At 44.6% G+C, this 11,512-nt stretch overlaps 1 protein-coding gene across 1 annotated transcript; it reads left to right on the forward strand.

Moving 5' to 3' along the window:
• Window positions 1–2,395: 2,395 nt before the first annotated feature.
• Window positions 2,396–10,812, forward strand: LOC129716152 (E3 ubiquitin-protein ligase TRIM11-like). The gene is made up of 4 exons (XM_055666028.1): window positions 2,396–3,663; window positions 4,966–5,199; window positions 6,048–6,070; window positions 10,028–10,812. Exons 1-4 carry the CDS (start codon window positions 3,535–3,537, stop codon window positions 10,587–10,589), a joined length of 948 nt encoding a protein of 315 aa, XP_055522003.1. The 5' UTR covers window positions 2,396–3,534; the 3' UTR covers window positions 10,590–10,812.
• Window positions 10,813–11,512: the final 700 nt, after the last annotated feature.

Genomic DNA, 11,512 nt, shown 5'->3' on the forward strand with positions numbered 1-11,512 from the left:
CAGTTCCTTCCTACACATCTTCATTGTTCATTCACATAAAGCCCAGCGGTATGAATATTGATTGCTGTAATTTCATGTAACCCTTGCATTCCCTCTCTCTCCATTCTTCTTCCACCTTAGAGTCTTGCTAGTTTCACTGTTTGTATCCCTTCATTATCACCGCTTCCACGGCCAACAATGGACCATTGTAGGCTCCACCTTTATTGACTCAACGGTGTCGGCTGTGATTTGTTCTGTACCTCAAGTTTCCCTCAACTGACTCCATTCTGAAGAAGCCCCAGTCTAATTCTACTTGTCGGCCTAGTCCAGAACAAGGGAGGCCTGGTCATATGTTGGAGCCTTAAGTACAGGACCTGAGTACTTAACTACAAGGTTACAGAATCGTACCTAGTACTAAATAACATTGATTACAGGGGTGAAGCCAGCGAGCTTTGTCAAACAAAAGATGTGGAAATCAGAACCGCTTTCCCTGGAACGTGAAGAAACAAATTAGAAATTTCTTTTAAGAAAGAAATTAGAAAAGCTAAAAGAAGATATGAGGTTGCTTTGGCAAGTAAGGTAAAAGTAAATCCGAAGGGTTTCTACCGCTATATTAATAGCAAAAGGATAACGAGGGATAAAATTGGTCCATTAGAGAGTCAGAGTGGACAACTATCTGCAGAGCCAAAAGAGATGGGGGAGATATTGAACAGTTTCTTTTCTTCGGTATTCACCAACGAGAAGGATATTGAATTATGTGGGGTAAGGGAAACAAGTAGAGTAGCTATGGAAACTATGAGGATTAAAGAAGAGGAAGTACTGACACTTTTGAGAAATATAAAAGTGGATAAGTCTCCAGGTCCGGACAGGATATTCCCTAGGACATTGAGGGAAGTTAGTGTAGAAATAGCAGGGGCTATGGCAGAAATATTTCAAATGTCATTAGAAACGGGAATAGTGCCGGAAGATTGGCGTACTGCGCATGTTGTTCCATTGTTTAAAAAGGGGTCTAAGAGTAAACCTAGCAAGTATAGACCTGTTAGTTTGACGTCAGTGGTGGGCAAATTAATGGAAAGAATACTTAGAGATAATATATATAAGCATCTGGATAAACAGGGTCTGATTAGGAACAGTCAACATGGATTCGTGCCTGGAAGGTCATGTTTACCTAATCTTCTTGAATTATTTGAAGATGTTACTCGGGAAATTGATGAGGGTAAAGCAGTGGATGTTGTGTATATGGACTTCAGTAAGGCCCTTGACAAGGTTCCTCATGGAAGGTTGGTTAAGAAGGTTCAATGGTTGGGTATTAATGGTGGAGTAGCAAGATGGATTCAACAGTGGCTGAATGGGAGATGCCAGAGAGTAATGGTGGATGGTTGTTTGTCAGGTTGGAGGCCAGTGACGAGTGGGGTGCCACAGGGATCTGTGTTGGGTCCACTGTTGTTTGTCATGTACATCAATGATCTGGATGATGGTGTGGTAAATTGGATTAGTAAGTAGGCAGATGATACTAAGATAGGTGGGGTTGCGGGTAATGAAGTAGAGTTTCAAAGTCTACAGAGAGATTTATGCCAGTTGGAAGAGTGGGCTGAAAGATGGCAGATGGAGTTTAATGCTGATAAGTGTGAGGTGCTACATCTTGGCAGGACAAATCAAAATAGGACGTACATGGTAAATGGTAGGGAATTGAAGAATGTAGGTGAACAGAGGGATCTGGGAATAACTGTGCACAGTTCCCTGAAAGTGGAATCTCATGTAGATAGGGTGGTAAAGAAAGCTTTTGATGTGCTGGCCTTTATAAATCAGAGCATTGAGTATAGAAGTTGGGATGAAATGTTAAAATTGTACAAGGCATTGGTGAGGCCAATTCTGGAGTATGGTGTACAATTTTGGTCGCCTAATTATAGGAAGGATGTCAACAAAATAGAGAAAGTACAGAGGAGATTTACTAGAATGTTGCCTGGGTTTCAGCAACTAAGTTACAGAGAAAGGTTGAACAAGTTAGGGCTTTATTCTTTGGAGCGCAGAAGGTTAAGGGGAGACTTGATAGAGGTTTTTAAAATGATGAGAGGGATAGACAGAGTTGACGTGGAAAAGCTTTTCCCACTGAGAGTAGGGAAGATTCAAACAAGGGGACATGACATGAGAATTAAGGGACTGAAGTTTAGGGGTAACATGAGGGGGGACTTCTTTACTCAGAGAGTGGTAGCTGTGTGGAATGAGCTTCCAGTGAAGGTGCTGGAGGCAGGTTCGTTTTTATCATTCAAAAATAAATTGGATAGTTATATGGATGGGAAGGGAATGGAGGGTTATGGTCTGAGCGCAGGTATATGGGACTAGGGGAGATTATGTGTTCGGCACGGACTAGAAGGGTCGAGATGGCCTGTTTCCGTGCTGTAATTGTTATATGGTTATATTATATGGTGAAACCCTTTCCACCCTGTGAGGTGAACATTCCAGATCTGGTTATCTGCCACCTCGCAACGCAATGCTCTTCCAAAATCCCCCAGTTTCAGGACAAAATATTCCATTGAGCCGTTCTCAATCTATATTTCACCATTGTTTCCATTTGTTCCCAGACTGTCAGCGATTCGTTAGGCACTCGTTTTAGGTTTAGTTTTAGAAATATGCTTTGGAAACAGGCCCCGAGTCCGCGCCGCCCAGCGCTCCCCGCACATTAACACGTTCCTACACACACACTAGGGACAATTTACACTTAAACCATGCCAATTAACGTACACAACTGCACGTCTTTGGAATGTGGGAGAAAACCGAAGATCTCGGAGAAAACCGACGCGGGGTCGCGGGGAGAACGTACAAACTGAAGGAGGGTATGTCTGAAGAAGGGTTTCGGCCCGAAACGTCACCTATTTCCTTCGCTCCATAGATGCTGCTGCACCCGCTGAGTTTCTCCAGCATTTTTGTGTACCTTCGATTTTCCAGCATCTGCAGTTCCTTCTTGAGAACGTTCAAACTCCGTACATCCAAGCACCCGTGGTCGGGATCGAACCCGTGTCTCCGGCGCTGGAAAGGCAGCAACTCTACCGCTGCGCCACCGTGCAGCCCAAACTATTTGTGTTTCCGTCATAACCCGGCACGTTTAATATCTAATCAGATTCCCACCATTGAGTAATTCGCTGGAAGTAACCTGATCTCCCGGTTGCTAAACATTTAAATTCCCATTCTCACACTGACGTTCCTGTCCTCGACCTCCTCCATTGTCAGAGTGTGGGGAAATGCAAATTGGAGGAACGGCAGCTCATATTTCACTAGAGCAGCTTACAGCCCAGTCCTGTGACTACTGAAGAAGGATCGAGACCCGAAACGTCACCCATTCCTTCTCTCCAGAGATGCTGCCTGGCCCGCTGAGTTACTCCAGCATTTTGTGTCTGTCTTCGGTTTAAACCAGTATCTGCAGTTGCTTCCTACTCGGGTGTTTCATCCTGACGCTGAGCGTTCGTTCGCCGAGTGGTGCAGCGCGTCTAGTGCCGAACACCCGCGATACTGCAAGAGTTCAGCAGCACTGCGGAAGTGAAACTGCCACGAATCAACATGGCTTCAAAACAACAGCTTGAGAGTTTAAGGGGTGATCTAATTTGTCCCATCTGTTTAGACTTATTCACCGATCCGGTGTCACCAGACTGCGGCCACAACTCCTGCCGCTCCTATATCACGCAGTTATAGGAACATGAAGATAGAAACTCCTGTCCGGAATGTAGAGAGGTATTTGCAGAGCGCACCCTCAGGGTTAGTCGCGCCTTGGCGAGTCTGTCTCAGAAAGCTCGAACACTGAACCTGAATCTCAAAGAGAAGGAAAGTAAACTTCACTGCGAGAAACACCAGGAGCAACTAAAGCTGTTTTGTGAAACGGACAAGAAACTGATCTGCCGATGAAGCTGTTGAAATCTACAAGGTAAAAGAAATCGGATTGTGATCACTTCCCTGTTTCATGACAATGTTTGTATCTGATTCTATTTTTCACAATTCCAATCTAAGGCAGAGATCAAATCTTCCTTCGAATCTGTCACTCAAAATCAATTGGCGTTGGAACAAATGGAACCAACAAAAGCAGAAGATTTGTGGAGTTCTGGTAAGGTCTCCTCCTTCCAGAGTCGATTTTTAAAAAAAAATATTTTTATTAGAAGTACAGTAAAACATATCACATATATCTTATTACATTTGTTGTACCACTTCATTTTTGAGTAAGAAAGATAGAAATAAAAGAAGGAAAGTGAAAAAGAGTCGTGAAGGTGCAGGAAAGTGTTGGGAAAAGAAAGCCCCTTAGAAAATAAGTTAGAGAAGGAAGTAAAGAAAGGAAATAGACCCTAGAAAAGAAAGGGGGGGGAAAATAGAACCAATCGCTCTATTATAACACAAAACTCCGCAAAAAAGGGGTATACCAAGCGTATCCCCCCCCCCCCCCCCCCTCCCCCTTACCAGATCCTGGCACCATTTATTTTTCAAATTACTATTGCACCTTATGCTTGTAGTAGTTCCATAAATGCAGACCACGTCTTTTGGAAGAGGTCTGCTTTGCCTGCTAGGAGGAGTCTCATCTCTTCCAGGTGTAATGTTTCGAACATGTTTGAGATCCACATTTTTATTGTTGGTATAGGAGCATTTTTCCAGAATTTGAGTATAAGCTTTTTTCCCCATTATTAGCCCGTAATTAAGTAGGTTCTTTTGAAACATGTTTAGTTCGGGGTTACCTTCCGTTATTCCAAAAATAATCCATTCTGCTTTTGATACAAGTTTTATTTTAAATAATTTTGTGAAGATTTCAAATATTTAGTTCCAGAATTTTTGGATTTTTATACAAAAAACAAAAGAGTGCGCTATGGTAGCTTCTTGAGACTGACATTTATCACAAGTGGGTGAGACATTGGGGAAAAGTTTATTTATTTTGGTTTTTGAATAGAGTTGAAATCTTGAACAGATTTATTATCCGTATTGCATTGTAATAATATGTCTTTCCTTTGCCAGGGACAGTCACAGTATCTGCAGTCCCACATAAGGTCCCTGTTTGCTGAACTGCACCAGATTCTCTTCCATAAAGAACAGCGCCTACTTAAATATCTCAGCGATGAGAAAGAGATGATTCTAAATACAATGGAGAAAAATATTCAAGAGATTCAAGTGCGTTTGAATCTTACGCAGCAGGAACTCCCAATTTTACAGAAACAACTGGGTCAAGTAAATGGTGTGACATTATTCCAGGTGAGAGGTCACATATCACTTTAGATCAATGATAATGCACAGTCACAGCCTGTTTACTAAAACAGTCCGTGTCCTCTCCACTGAAGATCCTCTAAGATATATTAAGGACCATTGCATAATTGTGGCTTTGAGTTTTGGTCTTGTCACAAACAGATATGATTTCTCGATAAGCGTCTTAAGACATGTCTTGCCAATGTAAGATTCACCATCAAATCATGCATTTCATTTAAAACGGTAAATGAGTTCAGTATTTGCAGTATTCCCCTTTACTTGCATCCTTTCAGATATACCACAGTGGTCTTCTACTTTGCACTTTCTCCCGTGGTTCTACATCTTTAGTGAACTTCCTTCTTGCTATCAGTGTGTCCAATGCCCTATTAGTTGGGGATTTTCGGCAGACTGTCAAACGATTTGGAGAGGGCGATCACGGTGGCGCAGCGGTAGAGTTGCTGCCTTTACAGCGAATGCAGCGCCAGGGTCATGGGTTCGATCCCGACTAAGGGTGCTGTCTGTACGGAGTTTGTACGTTCTCCCCGTGACCTGTGTGGGTTTTCTCCGAGATCTTCAGTTCCTCCCACACTCCAAAGAAGACGTACAGGTTTGTAGGTTAATTGGCTTGGTAAATATGAAAATTGTCTTTCGTGGGTGTAGGATAGTGTTAAAGTGTGAGGGGCTCGCTGGTAGGCGCGGACCCGGTGGGCCGAAGGGCCTGTTTCCGCACTGTATCTCTAAACTAAACTAAAAGGTGGGAGGAGGGGGGTTGAGAGGTGGGGAGTGGGGGGGATTCTGCTGTTGGGATGAGGAAGGTTGTCTCAATCAATTGAGATTTAGTGTTGTATTTATTTCAGGAAGTAGCTGGTCGGAAGCGAAGGTAGGATGTATTCTTTATTGAAACCCTGCACGATGTAGTGGAATAATTCACGATGGTATTGACGTTAATATTAAAACTAACTATCTAATATTCGCAGGGTTGGATGTGGGGGGCATACATTGTCGGTAGCAGAATGCCGGTTGAAAAATTCGATCACCCATTTTTGTTGAACGTACCTTTGAGAAAAATGTTTGGCATCATTAAGCGAGGTAACATTGACACAAATTCATCCATTGCTAAATACATATTAGAGATCTGTGTGCACCAATGAAATGCAAAGAAGCCAAAACATAATGGAGATAAGTAGAATTAGTTGAGATTAGTTTATTATTTTCACGTGTGCAGTGAAAAGCTTTGATTTGTTAGATTAAATTATATAATTATCCTAGTCCCAAAACAAACCTGCATGGAAACATGACTGTCAAATTGTCAGTGGGCGACATCAGGTCCATGAACACAACACAACCTAAACTCACTTCATGAGGGAACCACACATCCTGTACACATTCACACTTCATAAACTTCACACATGAATTCAGATCCCAGGGCAGAAGTGAAGCAACTTTAATCCAATCAATTAATTCACTGGGTATCAAAAGTGCATAAGGTCGTAGGGGATAGGAGCAGAATTAGGCCATTCGGCCCATCAGGTTTACTCCACCATTCAATCATGGCTGATCTACAGTATCTCTCCCTGCGAACCCCATTCTCCTGCCTTTTCCCCATGACCCCTGACATCTGTCCTAATCAAGGATCTCTATCTCTGCCTTAAAAAATGTCCATTGACTTGGCCTCTAGTGCCTTCTGTGGCAAAAATGTCCACAGATTTAACTAAATAAATTCCTCCTCATCTACTTCCTAAAGAAACATCCTTTAATTCTGAGGCTTCTGAGTCTCTCCCACGTGGAAACATCCTTTCCACATCCACTCTATCCACGCCGTTCACTATGCGGGAAGTTTTAATGAGGTCCCCCCTTATCCCTCTAAACTCCAGCGAGTACAGGCCAAGTACGTCAAATATTCATGCCATTGGGTTAACTGTTATTATCATAACAATGCACTGATGTTACCAGTAATGTAAATCTGTGCCCTACACCCATTCAATGGTACTTTATATGTCACATGTGCAACTGTACAGTGAAATTATTTTTGCACATTTATTAATGCAGCCGCCGCCATGTTTTAGCGCCATTTCCAAAGTCTGGTCTGCCCGCACGCGCTGTTTACTGGTGCAGTTCCCAATCCAGGCAAATCCCAGGCACCTGCAGTGCCTTCCTCTGTCACCTTCAACCAGATTGGCCCGTGAACTGACAACCCTCTCTTTGCCGGGACATCTTTTGGGTCCCAGGGCACTTCCTGCAGCCAACCTTGAAGGTGTTGGAGGCATTACTACAGATCTCCCTCCTACCAGCCCTTGCTCCACGCGTCCGACATCTCCAGCGACTCAATCCCCCAACCCCCCCCCCCCCCCCCCCCCCTTTATCCTTTCCTCTCCCTCCGTGGGCCAGCATGGAGCCTTAGGCCTATAGTCTCCTTGCTGGCTGACTCTGATCTGCCCTTTGTGAGCCTCACAGTAATTGTGAAACCTCAACAGGGAGGCAGTGCATTAAGACTTGGTAGGCCATAATTAGTGTGTAGAAAGGAACTGCAGATGCTGGTTTATAGCGAAGGTATACACAAAGTGCTGGAGTAACTCAGCGAGTCGGGCAGCACTGAGTCTGAAGAAGGGTCCCGAACTGAAACCTCACTCATCCATTTGCTCCAGAGATGCTGCCTGTACTTTGTACTTATCATCATGCACTAATTAGTATTGACTGCGCACCAAATTCAGTAAGTATCACTATTCAGTAAAATACCCAGCCCTGTCTTTCTTGAAAAGTTCCCTCACAGATGTGTTCAAGGAGGATTTCGGGTAAAGCTGCCGCGAGTACACTCTGCAATTTAGAAGGATGAGAGGATATCTTATTTAAACATATAAGATTATTAAGGATTTGGACACGCTAGAGGCAGGAAACATGTTCCCGATGTTGGGGAAGTCCAGAACCAGGGGCCACAGTTTAAGAATAAGAGGAAAGCCATTTAGAACGGAGATAAGGAAACACCTTTTCCCCAGAGAATTGTGAGTCTGTGGAATTCTCTGCATCAGAGAGCGGTGGATGCCGGTTCTCTGGAAACTTTCAAGAAATAGCTAGAAAGGACTTTTGAAGGTCGCTGAGTCAGGGGATATGGGGTGACGGCAGGAAAGGGGTACTGATTGTGGATGATCAGCCATGATCACATTGAATGGTGGTGCTGGCTCGAAGGGCCGCATGGCCGACTCCTACACCTGTTGTCTATTGAGATGTCCACCCTTACTTCCCACTGTAACCTGGAATCCAAACTGAAAAAGTGTCCAGACCCAAAGTGCCATCTGGCTATTCCCTCCTCACACACTGCCTGACACGCTGAGTTCCTCCAATACTATGTTTTATGCTTAACATTACAACACTACCATGTCACGGATCCCCGGGACATAACACTTATACACCATTATAGACACTAAAAGCTGGAATAACTCAGCAGGAAAGGCAGTATCTCTGGAGAGAAGGGATGGGTGGCGTTTTGGGTCGAAACCAGTCTTCAGTCTGGGAGATGCTCCCTGTCCTGCTGAGTTACTCCAACTTTTTTTGTCTATCTTCGGTTTAAACCACCATCTGCAGTTCCTTCCTATACATACCATTTATTATCTCCACCCAGTTTCCAGCAACCGTGTTTAACAAACATGGGTGTAATTTTTCATGTATGTTCAGCAAATACTTGTTGGGCATAGAATTACATCTCTCTGCACAGTTAACCCACCAACCTGCTACGTACATCTCACAATGCAGAGACGCAGAGCAACCCCACAAATCTCCACGTACATGTGATAATCATCTGCTCAGTTAGCATTACTCTAAGTTATAAAACTGAGAATGCCACACAGACAAATCCCTCAGATCCTCAATGTTGTGGAGTGCTGGAGTAATGCAGTACAGGAACTCATTGATGCTAAGCCAGTCCCATTTGCCTGGTTTAGGCCCCATATCCTGTTAAACCTTTCCTGTCCATGTACCCTGTCCAAAGAGAGTTCCTGTCCACGTACCCTGTACAGAGAGTTGTAAGTCTGTGGAATTTTCTGCCACAGAGGGCGGTGGAGGCTGGTTCTCTGGATACTTTCAAGAGAGAGCGAGATAGGGCCCTTGAAGATAGCGCCGGCAGGGGATATGGGGAGAAGGCAGGAACGGGGTACTGATTGGGATTGATCAGCCATGATCACGTTGAATGGCGGTGCTGGCTACAAGGGCCGAATGGCCTACTCCTGCACCTGTTGTCTAAATATAATTGAAAATGTGTTATTGTACTTGTCTCATCCAATGGCTGATTCCATATACCGGTTAGACACACAAAGTACTGGAATAACTCGGCAGGTCAGGCAGCATCTCTGGCGAAAAAGCATGGGTGACTGTTGGGCAGTTCTTCAGTCTGCCGTTCCATACACCTTTATGTGAAGACCTTGCCCCTATGATCCCTTTAAATCTTCCTTCTCTCACCTTAATTGCCCTCCGCCCATTGATTCCGTTATCTGGGGAAACTTCTACGTCATTAATTCTATAATTTGCCTCGTGGTTTTACATGCATCGACAATACGTGAATTGTCTGTGTGTGTGTGTGTGTGTGTGTGTATGTGTGCGTGTGTGTGTGTGTGTGTGTGCGTGTGTGTGTGTGTGTGCGTGCGTGTGTGTGCGTATGTGTGTGTGTGTGGGCGTGTGTGTGTGTGTGTGTGTGTGTGTGTGTGTGTGTGTGTGCGGGTGTGTGTGCGTGTGTGCGTGCGTGTGTGTGTGTGTGTGTGTGTGCGTGTGTGTGTGTGTGTGCGTATGTGTGAGCGTGTGTGTGTGGCCACTGTCTCCTACATTCCTTCATCCCTCCACACCCACTGAGATTCTCTGTCTCTCTCCGTTCACCCGCAGACTCTGTGACCTTGGACTTGGAAACAGCGTGTTGGGAACTCGATGTGTCCGAGGATCGGAGGAGCGTGATGTGGACCGGGACACAGAGGAGTCCCCCTGACAACGGGAAGCGATTTACAATCTGGCCTTGTGTGCTGGGATCAGAAGGATTCACCTCGGGGAGACGTTACTGGGAGGTGGAGGTGACGGAGAACTGGGGCTGGTGTCTGGGAGTCGCCGCTAAGTCTATGGACAGGGAGAGAGACATCAACCTGAGGCAGGTGACTGGGCTCTGGTCCGTGGAGCAAGTTGGCGACGAGTTTCATGTGAACTCCTCTCCGAAAACCCATCTCCTCACCGATCCCATCCCAGAGTGGCTGGGAGTTTATCTCAGTTATGAGGCAGGGATAGTCTCATTTTACAGCGCGGTCACCAAGTCCCATCTCCACACCTTCAGTGGGAATAGGTTCACCGGGAAAATTTACCCTTTCTTCTGGACTTGGGATGGAAACCAGTGTCTGAGAATCTGCTCCGGTTCCATTCTGGATCTGTAAATGTCTTTGGTCCCGGGTCCAAATTCAGGAACAACTTCTATTTCAAGGTTCCTTGTCACCTTAATAATCAATATTTTTTGGGGTGTCAAATATGGGGCAGAAACCCCATTAACAACAGACCAACGCAAAACATGTTACATTTAACCACCAAATTATTAATTGTAAAGCCACAAGGACCTTGGAAATAGAACAGCATCTTCCCTACCCCATCAGGCTAACTGGTCTATAATTACCTGTTTTCTCCCTCCTGCCTTTCTTAAAAAGTTGGATAACATTAGCAATCCTTCGATCCACAGGAACGGATGCTGAATCTATAGAACATTGGAAAATGGTCACCAATGCGTCCACGATTTCTAGAGCCACTTCATTAAGTACCCTGGGATGCAGACCATCAGGCCCTGGGGATTTATCAGCCCTCAGTCACATCAGTCGACCCAACACCATTTCCTGCCTAATGTGGATTTCCTTCAGTTCATTCATCACACCAGATCCTCTGCCCACTAGTACATCAGGAAGATTGTTTGGGTCCTGCTAAGTGAAGACGGATCCAAAGTACCTATTCAACTCATCTGCCATTTCCTTGTTCCCCACAATTTCACATTTTTCAGTCTTCACGGGTCCAACGTTGGTGTTAACTAATGTTTTCCTCTGCTATCCAAAATTTGCCATTATTACTACTTTAATAATTGACTCCAGCATCTTCCGACCACCACTGTCAAACTAACTGGTCTATAATGCCCCGTCATCCCTACAACCTGAAATAGTAACATTTGCAGCGATGATAGTAACAGCCATACCTCCAACTCAGGTCGGCATGGAAAATCTGTTCTCCGCACTGAAAATAATTAAATCAGATTTAAGGGCTTCAATGAAAGAGGATCTGGTGGAAGCAATTCCGAAGGATGTTATTAAACAAATTCAAG

This window comes from Leucoraja erinacea, unplaced genomic scaffold (assembly GCF_028641065.1).
Source record: "Leucoraja erinacea ecotype New England unplaced genomic scaffold, Leri_hhj_1 Leri_1757S, whole genome shotgun sequence".
NCBI lineage: Eukaryota > Metazoa > Chordata > Chondrichthyes > Rajiformes > Rajidae > Leucoraja > Leucoraja erinaceus.